The sequence below is a fragment of the Lynx canadensis genome, chromosome C1 (genome assembly GCF_007474595.2).
Source record: "Lynx canadensis isolate LIC74 chromosome C1, mLynCan4.pri.v2, whole genome shotgun sequence".
Taxonomy (NCBI): domain Eukaryota; kingdom Metazoa; phylum Chordata; class Mammalia; order Carnivora; family Felidae; genus Lynx; species Lynx canadensis.
In genome coordinates, this window is record NC_044310.1 from 20,716,333 (window position 1) to 20,733,978 (window position 17,646).

The 17,646-nt window shown below is 48.8% G+C and overlaps 2 protein-coding genes across 3 annotated transcripts in view; one reads left to right on the forward strand and one right to left on the reverse strand.

Moving 5' to 3' along the window:
• The first annotated feature begins 254 nt into the window (after window positions 1–254).
• On the forward strand, window positions 255–6,390 carry XKR8 (XK related 8). The gene is made up of 3 exons (XM_030326411.1): window positions 255–588; window positions 2,801–2,997; window positions 4,806–6,390. The coding sequence occupies exons 1-3, from the start codon at window positions 296–298 to the stop codon at window positions 5,513–5,515; spliced, it is 1,200 nt and encodes a 399-aa protein (XP_030182271.1). The 5' UTR covers window positions 255–295; the 3' UTR covers window positions 5,516–6,390.
• Window positions 6,391–8,972: 2,582 nt separating this feature from the next.
• The window catches only part of EYA3 (EYA transcriptional coactivator and phosphatase 3), a 98,140-nt gene continuing 89,466 nt past the window's right edge, over window positions 8,973–17,646 (reverse strand). For both annotated transcript variants that reach the window (XM_030324036.1, XM_030324037.1), the window contains 2 exons: window positions 16,295–16,395; window positions 8,973–12,650 (listed from right to left, as the gene is read on the reverse strand). In XM_030324036.1, the coding sequence (XP_030179896.1) occupies window positions 12,570–12,650; window positions 16,295–16,395 (182 nt within the window). In that variant the 3' untranslated portion in view covers window positions 8,973–12,569. The remainder of the gene's footprint in view (window positions 12,651–16,294; window positions 16,396–17,646) is intronic.

A 17,646-nucleotide genomic window follows, 5' to 3' on the forward strand; every position in this document is an offset into this window, starting at 1 on the left:
CGGTCCTCGGGGCCCAGCGGGGCTGGGTGCGGGTACCCCTACGCCGGTTGGGGGAACGCAGCCGCGGGCGTCCGTCTGGGGCGCAGACGGAAACAGGTGGGGTCGGCGGACGCCCCAGCCGCGGGGTCCCGGGGCCTTGCTCCTCCCCGGACAGGGCGGGACGGGGAAGTCCCGCCCAGAAGGCCCGGGCCCTGGAGCTGGGCGGCCCCTGGAGTTGCGCCCGCCTCCTTCCTGCCGCGGCGACCCCGGGCTCAGAGGGCGGGTCTGAGCGCAGAGGGGGAGAGGCTGGCGGGTCATGCCCTGGTTGCCCCGCGCCGCGCTCCTTTGGGACCTGGTCCTGGGCTTTTTGGGCACCGCCGCCTTCCTGGTCGACCTGGGCGCCGACCTCTGGGCCGCCGTCCAGTATGTGCTCAGCGGCCGCTACCTGTGGGCCGCGCTGGTGCTGGCGCTGCTGGGCCTCGCGTCTGTGGCGCTGCAGCTCTTCAGCTGGGTCTGGTTGCGCGCCGACCCCGTCGGCTTGCACGCGTCCCAGCCCCCAGGCCGCTGCCTGGCACTGCTGCATCTCTTGCAGCTGGGCTACCTGTACAGGTGAGCGCCCCGCCCTCGGGGGGAGGGAAGAGGGACGGAGCCCAGCAGCACCTGCAGCTGGGCTAGTAGCACAGGGGACGGCACGGACACCGGGGAGGGGCTGGGAAGGAGAGGATGGGGACCCGGGGGGGAAGCCAAGCCCTTGTGGGCACCTCTGCCTACAGGTGAGCTCCCCGCCCCTAAAGAAAGAGAACACCCGCTGACAGCCGTCAGAGCCCAGCTAGTCCTACCCTCTGGCACGGGGGAAGAAACTGAAGCCCAGAGAAGAAAAGGAGGCACATGATTTGGAGCCCGACCTCTCTGGGATCCAGTCCTAGCTAATTTACCATCTGTGGCCTCATTCCTGCCGTTCTCTGAGCCTCGGTTTCCTCCTGTGTTAAGAGGCGGCAGTAATCGAGAGACATCTCTGGTAGGGGCGGGGGCGGGGGGGGGGCTATTGTGAGGAGCGAAGGCAAGAGTGGGAACGTGACTAGCATGGTGCCGGGGGTCTTGGCAGAATCTAGGGTAATGGCAGACCCAGGTGTTCCTTTTGGCTGTGGGTGGGGCCTTGGGCGAGTCACTTGAGCCCTCTGGGGTCCCAGTTTACTCTTTGTTCCAGTGGGGATGGTTATAGTGCCTGCCTCAGTTTGGGAGGGATTAAACGAACTAAGACCTGTAAGTTGCTTTGATGCAGAGTAAGCATTCGACAAATGTCAGCCAGCTTGATTACTTGGGTGCCTGGGGAGCTTCAGCAGCCGGGACCCCCCAGAGCAGAGCCCGTTCTCTCAGCCCTTCTTTCCCACTTTTGTTCTCCCTGCCCCACCCCCTCACCCCCAGCGCCAGCAAGAGGGCAGAGATGGGGTCTGACTCATCCATGCCCCTTGAGCCAGCCAGGGCCGGGCACAGGCTGGGGCCCAGCAAATCTGTGTGGACTGTACTCCTTTTCAGCACTGGCAGGGCCCCCTCGAGATGAGGAAACTGAAACCAAGGGATCAGAGCCGTGTGATGAAGTCAGGACGTGATGTGATCTGGGTAGGGATGGGGTGGCTGGAGGCGGGATCTGCTCTCGAATCCATTTCACAGATGCTCTCCACATCTTGCTTTGACGAAGCTGCGTTGAGTCTCCAGGGGTGGACAAGAGGAGCTTGGAATCTTGGAGTTTTGCCTGAGGGACTGCACAGGCATCAGTTACGTGCCAGCCGGGCATGAAGGGGTGCAGCTACCCCGTCCCAGTGGGCCTCAACGAGCCTGAATCCATAACTGTATCATGTGTCTTCCCTTCTGTTTCTGCTGAGCACGAGGCAGACGGACTATACTGAACTTTGGTTTTGAAAATGGGGTCTCTACCTGTCTGTGACTAGACTGAGGCGGGGGCCTTGGGGACCAGAGGCAGAGGCTCCTGCTGAGGGAGAGCCCCAACCTGGGCCTGCCCCCCTGCTCCCTTAGTGTATTGTCAAGTCTGTCCAGGGAAAGTGACAGTAAATGTCTGATGAATGAATTCACAGTGAGTGAATGGGCTCACCTCCCAGTGGACAACCGAGATCAGTTCTGGGTGGGGGAGATCTTGGGGCACCTTCCACTACCTCCCTCATGCCAATGGGTCGGTCACCCATGCCTATCTCTCCAGCCTCTGGGCTCGCTTTTAACTCTGCCTTGGACTCCATGCCCATCACTCTGGGCAGTCCTCTTAAATGGATCTGTGCTTCCATTCTAACCCCTCCATCCCTCCCACATCTCCACAGCCAGGGTGATCTTTCCATAGCACAGTCTGACCTATCTTGCCCGGGCTCAGAAGCTCTCAGTGGCCCCCCCTTCCCCACAGGATCCTAAGAAATTCTTATGCTTGCTAACATTTGAGAACTATCACCTGAGGCAATTTCATAGTATGCCTTTGAAATTGAGACAACTTTGGGTTCAAATCCTGTTTCCACCATTTATTAGCGCTTTGGTCCTGTTTCCCTGTCAAATGGGGATGTTGTAAGGAGTACATGGGACAAGGTTTGTGATGACCTTGGGACGTGCTGGCCAGCTGGAGTGGCGGTAGTTGTATTGATCCCCACTTTACGATGGGAAACAAGTTCAGTGAGGTTAAGTCACTGGTGCCCAAGGCCCCACGGCATGTAAGTGACAGACTAGGATCGGAGCCCGTCCGCATCTACCCAGCGGGGGAGGGAAGGTGGAACATCGCAGGACACTAACCTGGCCCCTTGGGGCATCCGTATGTGCTGCCTAGGTGCGTGCAGGGGCTGCAGCAGGGGCTGCTGGTGTGGCAGCAGGAGGCGCCCTCTGACTTTGACCTGGCTTATGCCGACTTCCTGACTCTGGACATCAGCATGCTGCGGCTCTTTGAGACCTTCTTGGAGACGACTCCACAGCTCACGCTGGTGCTGGCCATTGTGTTGCAGAGCGGCCGGGCCGAGTCCTACCAGTGTGAGTGATGGGGCCAGTGGCCAGCCCCCCTTTTCATGGCTTGGGAAAGCTTCCGACAAATGTCAGGAGTGTTTTCACTCTTTTATAAAAGCTGCTTAGAAAACAGGAGAATACCCTTTAGCCCGGCAGGTCTGCGTTCAACCCTTTAGCCTTCTGAGTCAGGATGAATGACAGTAACAGCGGCCATGACGATCGAGGGCCAGCTATCAGCCGGGACCCCTGTAAAGTGCTGTATGGTCGGCATTACTCCCACGCACAGCAGCCCTACAGGTTGTGCTACGTTTCTCTCCATTTTACATGAGAGGGAAGAGGTGCAGAAAGGTGAAGTAATCTGCCCGGGGCACACAGCATCCACTGGGCATGTATTTTTGTCCGTTTGAGGGATGTGGGTGTCTAGGATCAGGGCTACATGGAGCCAGTCTACAGTGTATGTGCATGGGAGGCAGGGAGTGAGGGAAGAGACAGCTTTTCCTAACTTTATTTAGTGAACATTTATTTAGCTGCTATTATGTGCCAGGTACTGGGCTCCAGGGGTCCCAGTGGAGCAGAATGTTTCGTCCCCTCAAGGAGCTCGGAGACAAGGAGATTGATAATTACCGTGTGCTAAGACTCCAGACAGAAGCGGCTGAGATGTTACAGGTCACCTGCAGAGCGGGGTGGGGTGGAGTGGGGTCAGGATAAGTGTCCTCAGGGGCCATTCAGGCTGGAACTCGCAGGGCACGTGCTCCTGGTCTACCTAACATTGTGGGCTAAGCTTGCCCAGGTCAGAGAATGCGGTGTGCTGGGCAAACTGGAAGGATATCAGCCAGGTAGTTTGAAAGGGACATGGGCCACAGATCTGCTTCCAGGGTGGGGGTGGGCTTCCTAGTCCATAACAGGTTCCCAGTAAACACCTGTTGACTGACCACCGTGGGAAAGGGCAGGGGAGGAAGCATTCTGGAGACATTCCAGCGCTGCTTCTATCCCTCCCTGGAGGTCCAGTGCTTCTAGTCCAGGGTGGGCGACCAGGAGGTGGGATAGAATCTCCTCGGCGCAGTCGGTTAAGCGTCCGACTTCAGCCAGGTCACGATCTCGCGGTCCGTGAGTTCGAGCCCCGCGTCGGGCTCCGGGCTGATGGCTCGGAGCCTGGAGCCGGTTTCCGATTCTGTGTCTCCCTCTCTCTCTGCCCCTCCCCCGTTCGTGCTCTGTCTCTCTCTGTCCCAAAAATAAATAAACGTTGAAAAAAAAAAAAAAAAAAAAAAAAAAAATCTCCACCGTAACCTTGGAGTGTCGAGAAATCAAGCAAGACGAAGGCCCAGCCTGAGCTGAGACATCCTATCTGTGTGGCAGAGACATCCCTCCTGGCCCGGAGTGCGGCTTCACCCAGGAAACCCTGGGATTTCCTGCTTCCGTTTCTGAGACCACAGAAGGGGAACTGGGATTGCTGATTTTCAGTCCCAAGAAAGCCTTGGGCTCTTCCGGGAAAGGAAGGGGTTACAGGGCCCCAGAAGATGCTCAGGGTGTGGCCAGGGCCCGGGGTCCTGGATGCTGGGTGACAGGGTGCAGATGAGGGTAAGTCACACCCCCTTCATCCGTGAACAATATCACCATGGTAGCACCTGAAAAGTAAAGCTTTGTGGTGCAGGGCAGACTCCATCCATATTTGAACCCCAGCTCGGTGCTTGGTTGCCTGAATGGATGTTTTCCAGGTGTAGTTTTTCCCTTCAGCTATCAGGGGCTGCCACACCCACCTCTGGGGGGCTGTGACCTCTAGGGAGCGCCGGGCAGGCTGCCCACAGGGCTCACCTGTTTCCACTTGCTCTCTGTAGGGGTCAGCATCTGCACATCCTTCGTGGGTATCTCGTGGGCTCTGCTTGACTACCACCGGGCCTTGCGCACCTGCCTCCCCTCCAAGCCGCCCCTGGGGCCAGGCTCCTCTGTGGTCTACTTCCTGTGGAACCTGCTGCTGCTGTGGCCCCGAGTCTTCGTCGTGGCCCTCTTCTCAGCTCTCTTCCCCCACTATGTGGCCCTGCACTTCTTGGGCCTGTGGCTGGTGCTGCTCTTCTGGGTCTGGCTCCAGGGCACGGACTTCATGCCAGATTCCTGCTCCGAGTGGCTGTACCGGGCAACCGTGGCCACCATTCTTTATTTCTCCTGGTTCAACGTGGCCGAGGGCCGTACCCGAGGCCGCGCCGCCATCCACCTGGTGTTCCTCCTGAGTGACAGTGTTCTCATGGCGGTCACCTGGCTGACTCACATCGCCTGGCTGCCCAGTGGGATCCCACTGCAGACGTTGCTGCCTGTGGGCGGCGTCTGCGTCCTCCTGGGCCTGGCTCTGCGGCTTGTCTACTACCGCTGGCTGCACCCTAGCTGCCGCTGGGAGCCTGACCGCGTGGATGGGACCCGAGGCCTCGGCTCCCTCGAGTGGCGTCGGCTGCCTCAGAACAGGCGCATGGCCCAGTTGGCTCAGAACTTTTTCCCCAGGGTTAGGGATGAGGCTGCTTTGCCACAGAAGGGAGAGGTGAACGGGGTCCTTTGAGGCAGGGTCAGACCCAGCAGGGGACAGAACAGATGGCATCAGTTGGTGGAACCGATTCACTCTTGATTCACTCAAGAAGCACTTAATGCCTGATGTGCCGGGCACTGGAGACCAGAGCTGAATAAGGCAGAGGCCTGATTTCAAGGACAAGAACGAGATGAGAAAGGCTGGGCCCTGGAGGCTCAAGGGCCCTAGTTATGTACAAGGCACTTTGGGAGGAAAGAAGAGACCCCCCCCCCTTCCCCTGCCAACCAGTATAGCTGGTGCCCCAAAGTTCCTAGTGCTGGCATTTTCACCTCCCTGGCCACCTCTAAAATTGGTAGAGGTGCTGTCCTACCCCTTGGTTTCCGTATCCTGGGCTAGAAGGTCCAGGACCTGCAGGATGTGTTCTCCAGAATTCTTCCTCCCTGCCCCACCCGTCATTCAGTTCATTCAACAAATGTTTACTGGGAGCAATTTCTGTGCCAGGAACATTCTATCCTTGGGACCTGAGCAGGATCAGCTGCCACCCGAGCTTCATCTCTTACCCTCTCCAGCTACTCCTGAGTAAGTTGTCACGGTGGAAGCCGGGGATGTCCAACTAGTGGCCTCTGTCAACCTTCCCAAGGCCTCTGTGCCGCTGGCCCAGACTCTGGTCCTGCTCTCTAGGGGCCACCTTTCAACCAAGTGCTTCTGAATCTGTGGTCTGGGCCAGGGCTCAGCCCAGAGTGTTTCTTATACTTTAGGCAGTACACTTTCTACCTCAGAGTTGATGTGGAGAGGAAGAGGTGTGTGCGCATATGTGTCTCTGCAAGTGGACACGTGTGTGTTGTTTTTGTTCAGTATTATTAAACAGTATTATTACAGTATTATTAAAACCTCATGGAACCCTCCAACCTGGTCGTGTCACTGAACTCAATCTAGAGTTCAAAGCCACATGGAAAGAAGGGCCAGGGACATGAAGTTCACCCCTTAAAATCGATAAAGGTCCTGGGACCAGAGAAGACAGCTGGCACAGGCTGGACTTCTCAAGCTTGTTCTCCAAGTTTCGGAGATGGTAAGCCACTGCGGGTTGATGGTCGCCAGGTGGGCATCAGAACCCAGATCTGGAGCGACGCTAGTGTGTGCTGTTAACCTGCTGTGCTGCTAGGCTGGCAGGAGTAGCCACAAACGCCTTTAGTATCAGGAAGTGAGTACCAGAGCCTGGGTGAAGAAAGGTCTTTTTGCTGGGGGCTCAGGGAGCAGGTCAGTGAAGAGGCAGCTTAGGGGATGTGGGTGGTCAGTGATGCCAGGGAAGTGCAACTTTAGTTGCTCTGGAAGGTTTGGGGTTTGGGGAAACGAGGAAAAGGAAAAGGGCACTGGAGAGAAGAAAAGGTGCAGTCATCCCCTGAGGGGACCCAGGATCGTCTCAGTTCTATTATTCATTTTAGTGCAGACACAATAAACAGGATAAATAAAACTGTATGAGAGAGTGTAAAAGAAGGAAAGGGCACAGGGAGAGGTGAATGCATGCTGTGGGTGGGAGTTAGAATTTTATATAATGGCCAGGGGATGCGTCCCTGAGAAATGGATTCAGCCCTGAAGGAGATGAGGGTCAGAACCACACAGGTGCACTGTATCCCAGAGACCAAATCAGCAGCGACTGGTGGGGGAGGCTTGTGCGGCTACACTGGCCTAGAGCCAAGGATGCCGGAGATCATGGTTGGGGCGGGGGGAGGGCGCGGGGAGGCCCTGCTTCCCGACATACATAGAAAGGTAAGGCTGAAAGGATCTCTAGGATCAATCCGCCCAGCGATTCCCAGATTTGAATTTCACGGATCCGTAAAATGGCCCACATGGCTACCAACTTAATTTTAACAGAAGGCAGTAAAAACTACCAACCAATATTTTCATCATCTCAGGATAGGATATTAACAGCCTCAGAAAAACGACCATTCTTTTGACTACATTTAAATACACAGAAACACATCCATAAGTAAAATCACTGTGATTTTTTTCAACTCACTGGGAATATCAAGGGTTGAGACCACAGTGGGTGGGCTTAACGCCCAAACCAGTCTCCGACATTTCCTAATGGTTTCACTAACACAAATATTGTGCTATTTACTTTTCCATGCTTCTTCCTGTTGTACATGGAGATTGGGTTCAGGGGAGAGACCATATATACTCAAAGAGAAGACAGTGTTTTAGGCAATTCCCCACTTTCCCCTGAGAAAAATCCAAAAAATGTGTTTTTACCGTTTTGGCTAAATCTATAATTACTGAATGAAATTATCAAATGATGGTAATATGTAATCAAATTGAAACATAGTGTACTACCTAAAACCTGTGGAACGAAGCAGTCACTTCTTCATTTGTATATAGTTTACAGTTTTGTTTTTTTTTTTTTAACATTTATTTATTTTTGAGACAGAGAGCATGAACAGGGGAGGGTCAGAGGAAGAGGGAGACACAGAATCTGAAACAGGCTCCAGGCTCTGAGCTGTCAGCACAGAGCCCGATGCGGGGCTCGAACCCACAGACCGCGAGATCATGACCTGTGCCGAAGTCGGACACTTAACCAACTGAGCCAGCCAGGCGCCCCTATAGTTTACAGTTTTAAAAAGATGACAGTGACATTATTTACAATTAGAAATTTCAAGATTCCTATTAAGATTTTTTTTTTTTTTTTTGGTAGAGACAGAGAGCCCATGTGAGGGGCAGAGAGAGAGAATCCCAAGTAGGCTCCACGCCCAGTGCAGAGCTCAACCCGGGGCCTGATCTCATGACTGTGAGATCATGACCTAAGCTGAAATCCAGTTGGGACGCTTACCCGACTGAGCCACCCAGGGCCCCAAGGCAATGCCCTTTTCTAAGGGGGAATTGATCTGGGAAAAAATACATCTTACAGTCTGACATGTGTGGTACTTGGAAGCTATACCCAAATTCTGGCCTCCTTCAATGGAATAAAAGGCAAATAGATTCTCAACTGTTTTCCAAACCAGTGAGGGACAGACTCGAATCTGAAGAAATGAAATGAGAAAAAATAGTTGATGTGACATGAAATCAGGCCAAATCAAGCAAGGTTTGGTACCAGTTTGTCAGTTTTATTGCTTTTGCATTTTCAGCTCATCACAGCAAGGTATTGATTTCTCTTTAAGTTTTAGCACATTTGACAGCAAATGAAAGCTCTGATCATTCCAGTCCTAAACTTTAAAAAGCAATAGATTTTAGAAACAATTAAGAAATAAACTTTCCATTGCAAGTTATTTTAAAATATTTCTGTTATTTCCCCCATGTACATTTATTTATACCAAAATTTTTTGTTTGTTTTTTGTTTTTTTTTTTACTTTTTTGATGAAATTAATGACTGAATTATTGAAAGGGTGCCATCATTCTAATGAGCTCTTCAGATTTTCTTCTAATGAAGGCCTATTTAGAGCCTACTGTGCTGGGCAACTGGGCTGATCCTACTCAGAAAAGACACAGGAGCAAACTGTATAGAAAATAAAAACTTTATTCTTTCAAGTTTATAAGATAGTTCCCATTACATATAACATTATGGTCAAGGACTCTACACAGCCACGAATGCCCGCAGTCACATAAATATATCCAATCCACTCAATGCCTTCTCCTGCTAAGTGAGGCATCAGAAGTCCAGAGGGTCATGTTTTGAATAGAAGTTATCCTTAATGAGATGGCTCCTGTCAGTGCATCAGGAACTAGCCAAGGAGCCTTGCTTGTTGGAGCTGACTCAGAGAGGAAGGGACAGAGGGCCTGCTAATCAGGGATGGGACAGAACTAGATTTTCCCTCATAGTTTAAGATATTTTAGAATCCCAGAATTCAGATTTGGCTTCTTTGTAAGTGTGAACATCTGGAGAGTTCCAACTTTTGGATGAAAACGGAAACCAATTTAGTGGTAAGAAGTAGAAGCCTCCTCAAGAAGGCCCCTAACTGCCCCCCTTCTACAGGAGTTAGGAGAGGAAGACCCAAACTCACCACCGTTGGCTTAGACCAGGAAGGGGAAGAATGTGGCTCTGCCTCTATACTCCTCTCCCCCATGGTTCAGTGGCACTGACACCCATTCAAAGCAGTGAACATCTTGGTGCTCCACATGCTGCAGCTAGAGTTTGCCAATCAGGTTCTACCTGGAGCTTTAAAGGTGAGTTTGTGTAAACTGCGAACAAGCTGTGGCACAAGTCTCCTGGGACACTAGCTTTGCCCCCCACCCCCAACTTGCAGAAGACAGGAACACCCCAAACCAAATAAAAGCCCAAATAGGCATCTAAATCTGGAACAGGCATCTATTCTCCTGGACACCAGCAGCCGCCCCAGGGGCATTGGGACAGAGTGATGCTAAGGCACAGTCAGTTTTACATTCGAAAGTCAAGCCACCTCTTAAACCCAGGACACATCTGACAACTTCAGATCCCGTACTAGAGACAGTCCTCACCGTGAAATGTGCAGACCCATCTTATAGAACCCACAGTGCCCAGCTGGGGGACAGACTCATCACGTGGCTAATTTCCTGGGGACACTTTCACATAAAGAGGCTTCCCTCTTGAAGAAATGACCCACTGTATCCTTTGGCCCTCAGCTTCCAAGAGCTCTTGGTGCTACCCACTTACTTTCCTTTCCAGATCTTTGTGCTGGGGAGGAAGAAAACACAGGGTAAAAGAAGAACACTGCATTCTCTGGACAACTCAGTTTGGCAAAGAGGAATCAGGAAGCTCCCACCTTCTGTCTGCCTTATAAGGAGGGCAGCAATAACCAGAAAAATGCAGAGGTTGTTCTGCTCAATAGAGCTTCCTCACCTCTTTTAGCCAATTTCAAGTTCCTTTTGCAAAGACTGAAGCTGGGCAGTCACGGCGGGGAGGAGGAAATGCCATTGAAAGAGGGGTCCAAGTCATATTACAGGGATAAAGAGCTTCTCCCAAAGGGCAGGGAGAGGGAAGTGTTTGCGTGTGGACCTATGTGCGCGATGGGGGTACCCACATCCACAGCCTCACGAGCCTGAAGTATAGTGCCAACCAGATGGCCTATGTCCAGTGCAAGAAACCAACAGTTATACTGCCAGTATGGGGAGAGCTTGGGCCCTGGAAGAAAGACCCATCATGGAGATTTCTAGGATCAATTATCAAGCAAGGCAGAGCAGCATCTGGACAGCTATGCTGAACATAGACCATGGAAAGTTGGCCTCAGAGTACATGCCCCGTCTCTTCCCCCACCTGCCAATGGAGACAAGGCCAAAGAGGCAGCTGAGTCATGAGCACTGACTTCAACTCCTCCCCCAAAACTGTTCCCCTAAAATTGTGAGTAATGAAGCACTTTCTCAATCAGTTCTGAAGGAATGTGTATATCAGCCTTTCTCTGCTGCTATTTGGGTGACCTGGCATTGGAAGGAGTCTGGCCTCTTTATGCTGCAACATCTCTGGAAATGGATATGCAGTATCTTGGAGGGCAGGCAATTATAGCTGGGGTTGGTCAAGGGATGCCTCCTACTGAGGACCCAGACTGCATACCTGAGGTGCTTAGATGATTACCTTTCTCCATGCAGCCCTTGAGAGGCTGAACTTCCTCAGCTCTAGGGAGTTGATCGTGCCTGAGCAGATGCCCTGGTTGGTCTTGGAGGGATGAAGCATCCACAAACACAGCTGGGCTGTAAGGCTGGGATTAGTTGCCCGGCACCCACCGATCTTCCCAGAGGTCAGGGTGAGAGATGTTCCTCCATTTGGCCCAGGAGTAAATGTTCAGGCATAGAATAGGGCTCCAGCACCCTCATTTAAATCAGGAAAGTCTTTCTGGCCTTCTGTTTTCCCATTTTATAATGGGATTTGAGAAGCAGGCAGAGATCTGGGTAAATATATGCCCAGAATACCTTTCTTGGCTTAAGGGCTTCAAAGGAAGTCAAATGTAGTTAGGAGTCTATTCTTAGACTTGATTTAACTTCTTGGGTCCAAAGCCGAAGGATTGGCCAGAGCTGCATGGAGGTGGATGTGAGGTACAGAAGGCAGGAAAGGGGCAAGAATCTAGTACTGATGACTAAGAAGGAAGAGAAGGCTGTAGGGGTGAGCATCTGTTGGGGAAGGGTGCTTCTCTGCAGGAGGAAAAGATGGAATCTTCTTGTTCCAAGAGCCAAAGCAGCAGAAATTCATACGAAGCCTTAGTCCTTTTCCTCCAGTTTGGAGGTAAGCCCACTGGGACACAGCCTTTGGATAGAGGCAAGCTGAAGGCTTAGAATTTACTGTCTTAAGAGGGGGAACTTCTAGGGTTGTGCCATTTGGTTAAAGGGGGACAGGGATTGGAAAAGCGACTAAGGCTTCTAGGATGGGAAACACCAAAGTCTAAAGTTAATCAGTGTCCAGTGCCCCACAGTTCAGCAAACTAGGAGATGGAAGAACAGGAAGGAAACCACCCTAGAGAGCAGACCACTGGAGCAGCTAAAGAGGTGCTACTGTCACAGAGAGGTATTTTAGATATTTCAATCGCTATTTTCCAAGGAAACTTTACACACCCCTTTCTTGCTAGAAAAAGAAAGGAGGGAAAACCTGCTTCAGAGACCAGACCCTTAACTATAAAAATAACATGTACATTCCCTGGGAATATGTTCTACAGCTAAGGAGATTACAAAGACTGCAAGAGATGGTGTCACAAAAGTCTGCCACATTTATCCTGTTAACTGCAAGTTCAGAGCAGTTCTCAAACTGGTCATGAACTAAGAGCGCAACTCCGCCCCAAGAATTTCCTTTTCTTTTCTTCATTTTTTGAAACAAAATCAAACAAAACAAAAACCAGAAGAATTAAAAGCACTGTAGCTGCGGTGAGTCTATTGTTCTCTCAATCCAACTGTCTCCTGCCTCTACACGAGGATGAACACGGGCTGCAGCTCACTCTTAGCAAAAATAAGCTTCATCCCTTGCAGCTGTTGGTTCTGACTGTGTTCTCACCAGTGTTCCGTGGAGAAAGAGAGAGAGACACGCACACACAGAGACAGAGACAGAGACAGAGACAGAGAGAGTTCCCAGACAGTTTCAGTCTCCAGCTCCCTTCAGGAGTGAAAAGGAGCTCATGGGGAAGGGTCTTCATTCCAGTTCTTAGAGAAAATCAAGCTCCAAAGCCTGGTGGAGGGACACTAGGTCTCCATGGTTTGTGATTCTCCAGAAAGGCATGTTGTGCTGGAAGAGAGGGGACAGTTGATAGTTGATTAACCCAACTTCTTTTGGGAGCTCATATTTATCCATATACCCATTCCTCTCACCAAGATACTTAGTACTCCTCTCTACTTCTGCCCACCTTCTAGGGCTATTATAAGGATCAAGTGAGTCATATGCGTAAGGACTTTGTACATTACAGGACACTTTACAAAAGTGAGAGATTTTTTATTAGGTCTTTAGTGGTAACTGTGCATTTATGATATATGCTCATTCTAGCTACTACATAGGGTCTTTAGGATCAAATAAAATGACCCACATAAGAAATCAGTATTAATATTACATTGCTTTTTTATAGATGGTTAGTAAGTTTCAGAGCTACAAAGCCCATATCTTGTTTACGGCTAAGATGCAGAATACATACATCTGAGAAATAATAATCCCATTTACTATGTTGTCAGAATCCTGTGCAGAATACTGTGTGTTCTGGAAGCCACTTAAAAAAAATTATTCAGCAAAACTAAAAGGCAACCAACAAAATGGGAGAAGATATTTGCAAACGACATATCAGATAAAGGGTTACTATCAAAATCTATAAAGAACTTATCAAAGTCAACACCCAAAAAACAAATAATCCAGAAGAAGAAATGGGCAAAAGACATGAATAGACACTTCTCCAAAGAAGACATCCAGATAGCCAACCGACACATGAAAAAATGCTCAACATCACTCATCAGGGAAATACAAATCAAAACCACAGTGAGATACCACCTCAAAACAGTCAGAATGGCTAACATGAACAGCTCAGGCAACAAGAGATGTTTGCAAGGATGTGGAGAAAGAGTATCTCTTTTGCACTATTGGTGGGAATGCAAACTGGTGCAGACACTCTGGAAAACAGTATGGAGGTTCCTCAAAAAACTAAAAATAGAACTACCCTACAACCCAGCAATTGCACTACTAGGTATTTATCCAAGGGATACGGGTGTGCTGTTTCAAAGGGGCACATGCACCCCCATGTTTATAGCAGCACTATCAACAATAGCCAAAGTATGGAAAGAGCCCAATGTCCATCGATGGATGAATGGATAAAGAAGATGTGTGTGTGTGTGTGTGTATACACACACACACAATGGAGTATTACTCAGCAATCAAAACTAGAGAAGACAAAAATCATATGACTTCACTCATATGAGGACTTTAAGATACAAAACAGATGAACGTAAGGGAAGGGAAGCAAAAATAATATAAAAACAGGGAGGGGGACAAAACAAGACACTCCTAAATATGGAGAACAAACAGAGGGTTACTGGAGGGGTTGTGGGAGGGGGGAGGGGCTAAATGGGGAAGGGGCATTAAGGAACCTACTCCTGAAACCACTGTTGCCCTATATGCTAACTTGGATACAAGTTAAAAAAAAAATTAAACTAAAAAAAATTTTTTTTTCCTGGAAGCCACATTTTAAAGAAGGGATCTGAAAAATCCAAGTGTTGGAAACCATGTTCTATGAAGCTGAAGGGGATTAGCTCTACTGACTGTTTTGCTCAAATTGGTTGCAAATTACCTGGAACACGGAAGTCCTACAACAGTTATTTTGGCATGCAGCTCAGGGTTTTTTCGAGCATGCTGCTCACATATAGTATTTAAAGGGCTTTTAATATGCAGAAGAGGAAACAGACATGTTCTGCTGTGCTCAGGACTAGGACCAGGATGTGAAAGTTAGAGACACGAGTTTTAGTTCTGTGGAAGGAGGAACATCCTAACAGCTTGGGTGGCCCCATGGTAGAACAGGATACCTAGGAAGCGGACTCCCCATTCTTGGGTTTATTCAAGCAAGAATCAGAATGTCTTCTGTCAAAGTGGCTGCAGAAAAGGTCCCTCACAGGGTAGAGGTTGAACCGGATGGAACTCTAAAGGCATTTTCCAGTGGGTATATCAATAATAGATGATTTTTTTTTTTTTTAAAGAAGCCAGTTGGACATCACTTTGGCTTCTGCAGTTAATATTCTTTTTTGTTTTAATTGTTTACTTATTTATTTTTAAATTCATTCATTTATTTTGAGACAGAGAGCGCGCTTGCAGGGGAGGGGTAGAGAGAATCCCAAGCAGGCTCCGCACTGTCAGCGCAGAGCCTGACATGGGGCTCAGACTCACAAACTGTGAGATCATAACCTGAGCAGAAATCAAGAGTCAGGCGCTTAACCAAATGAGCCACCCAGGTGCCCCTCAATGGTAGATGATTACAGGCATCAGCTTAGAGGCACCAACTCTGCTAATGACTGAAGTTGTTCTTTTTTTTTTTTTTTAATTTTTTTTTTTAATGTTTATTTATTTTTGAGACAGAGAGAGACAGAGCATGAACAGGGGAGGGGCAGAGAGAGCGGGAGACACAGAATCTGAAACAGGCTCCAGGCTCTGAGCTGTCAGCACAGAGCCCGACGCAGGGCTCGAACTCACGGACCGCGAGATCGTGACCTGAGCCGAAGTCGGCCGCTTAACCGACTGAGCCACCCAGGCGCCCCTGAAGTTGTTCTTTATCTCCCCCACTCCCTTCTTCAAACCAAGAAGCACTGATGCCTCCATCTACTAGTTTCTAGTGTCTTTCCCAGAGGGCAACAAGTACTTTAGAATCAAAGCCTCAGAGATAACACATGAGAAAAAAAGAAAAAGAAAAAGAAAGAAATGCTACATAAAATGGTAAATAAAAACATTATGAGGTAATCATGCCACCAGATTACCAATCACACAGTTTATTAATAGTGGAAGTTTTTACATTAACTGGGTGAAGAAATCAGGACAGCTGGTCCTAGTTGGCAACCTACCACCTCCAAGTCTAAGAAACAGAGTTGCTGGAAAGAAACTAGGGTAGAGGAAAAGAACTTCTGCAGATCCATTTAATAAATGCAGAGGAGGATAAGTAAACTGTCCAAAGTCACACAGCTAAATAAACAGATGAGATCTGAACCAATCTACTGTTAGATTACAGAGCCAAGACTCTTTCATCTACTGTTTCCTGTATTAAGATGAGGTGACCTGGAGTTGGGACCTGCATAGTGAGGAGGTTAATGTCAGAAGAATCCTTCCTGGGCTTGGAAGCAGAAAGGATTTTATCTAAATTTCTACTTGATTGTAGTGGCTTTTTGAAGATCTAAAGCCTGGAAAAGTCAGAGTGATTTGCTTTTTTTTTTTTTTTTTTTTTTTTTTAAGAGAGAGAGAGAGAGTGCAAGCATGAGTGGGAGGGAGAGGGAGAGGGGGAGAGAGAAAGAGAATCCCTCTGAGAGGGGCTCAATCCCACGACCCTGGGATCGTGACCTGAGCCGAAATCAAGAGTCAGATGCTCAGCTGACTGAGCCACCCAGGCGCCCCTTTTTGTAGTGAAGTCTCATAGTCTTGGGAAGGCACTGCCCTCTAAGATGAAGATGGAAGATGGGGGTCCCTATAGCAGGGCTCAAAGATTTTAAAATTTGAGTGGCAAACAGAAGGGGGATAAGAAGGATCTAACAACTTATAGGGAAAGCTCTATTTGGGGAAACAAACGAACCTCTTTGAAGAAAAACGGGAGAGAAAGAGAAGGGAAAACACTAAAGACACAGCCGATTGCTAAGATTTCTGACTTTTACCATCTTTCTAATTGCTTCATGCATTCCCACACGCGCTGTTCTCTTTACCTGTTTGGCTGCAATTTCTTCGTCTCGCCCATCTCCAATCACTACATATGTGACTTTCTTTCCAAACCTAGACACGATTCTCTCGAAGCAGCTCTCCTTACCTGATGAGAAAAAGAAATTTCCCATTAGGACATTCTCCCTACCTTTTTTCAACACCAAAGAGAAGGGCTGCTGCTGGTTCACCTGCCTATGCTTGGACAGAACAAGTAGCAGCCCATGTGGGTAGTTTGGTGGGGAGTAAGCGTGACAGCTAGAGAGCCAGCAGGCCCGCTACCCAAAGAATGGGAAATTGGGCTATTTAGACAACAATGAAGACATCAGGCTTTCTAGGCATTGTGTTCTTATTTTAATCTTCATATTTAGGGTAAAGCCCCTAAGATCTTAGTGTGGGGAATTTTTATAAATGGGAAGCAAAGGAGCCTAAAAAGTGTGAGAGCTGGGATACCACTTCTCTTCTCCCTATCTCCTGTACTTTATAGCTTACAAAGCAGCTTTCAAGGGTACTCCTTTAATGAATTCTCAAAATAATCAGTGAGATAACTACCATTTCATATTTACAGATGAAAATGAGACTGAAAAGATTAGAAACTTGTTCTAGATCACAAACAAGCTAGTAGCTACACTTTGGACTCCTGGTTCCAAGTCTAGGTTCTGGCTATTATGCCATGATGAAAGGATGATTTTGGAGGGAAACGTTTTAGTATAGGAAAAAAAAAAAAGTGGAAGCATAAGGTCCTGATTTGTTTGTAACAAGAAATGGGCTAACGGCCATTTTCCTCCCATTCTTCATTTTCCAGAAACAGTCCTAGGCATGGGTCTTATGTCTTTTAGTGGGGTAGAGCCCCAGAGTGCCAATGAATATGGCAGTAAATCTGTCACATCCAGAATATCCTATTATATGTTGTAACTGCAAGCAACTGAGATAGTGTATCTCTGAAATTGACCTTGGGAAAGGGTGATTTAAATCCATGCAGACAGTTGAAAAACACTGGCAATGTATCAAAATTCAAATCCCATGTGAAACACACCAGAAAGATGCACAGATGATACTGGTGTAGGAAAGATACTTTAGTTGCATAAGTAAACAAAAAGGCAATTATCTCTCTTGCTCTTTTCACCATCTTAGACTTTATTTCCCTGTTTCTGTTAGGCAAAGTCCCAACTCTGCTTTCTTCTTCATCTTGCTCCATTAACCTCATCCTTTCTTCTTACCAGACCAGTGACTTAGCACCAAGGTTCCTGAGTGAGGAAGAAAAAAGTGCCTCTTCCTCAAGGCACTTGACTGCCATCTGCTGGAAAACTGTTGCAATAAGTATATAAATACATGAACTGGAGAAGACTAGATCGTAATT

What these genes read in the sequence shown, in the direction of transcription:
- XKR8 (XM_030326411.1), top strand. Translation starts at nt 296, where the DNA reads ATGCCCTGGTTGCCCCGCGCCGCGCTCCTTTGGGACCTGGTCCTGGGC. An exon ending in CAGCTGGGCTACCTGTACAG is followed by an intron (nt 589 to 2,800) that starts GTGAGCGCCCCG and finishes TGTGCTGCCTAG; the next exon opens with GTGCGTGCAGGGGCTGCAGC. An exon ending in CCGGGCCGAGTCCTACCAGT is followed by an intron (nt 2,998 to 4,805) that starts GTGAGTGATGGG and finishes TGCTCTCTGTAG; the next exon opens with GGGTCAGCATCTGCACATCC.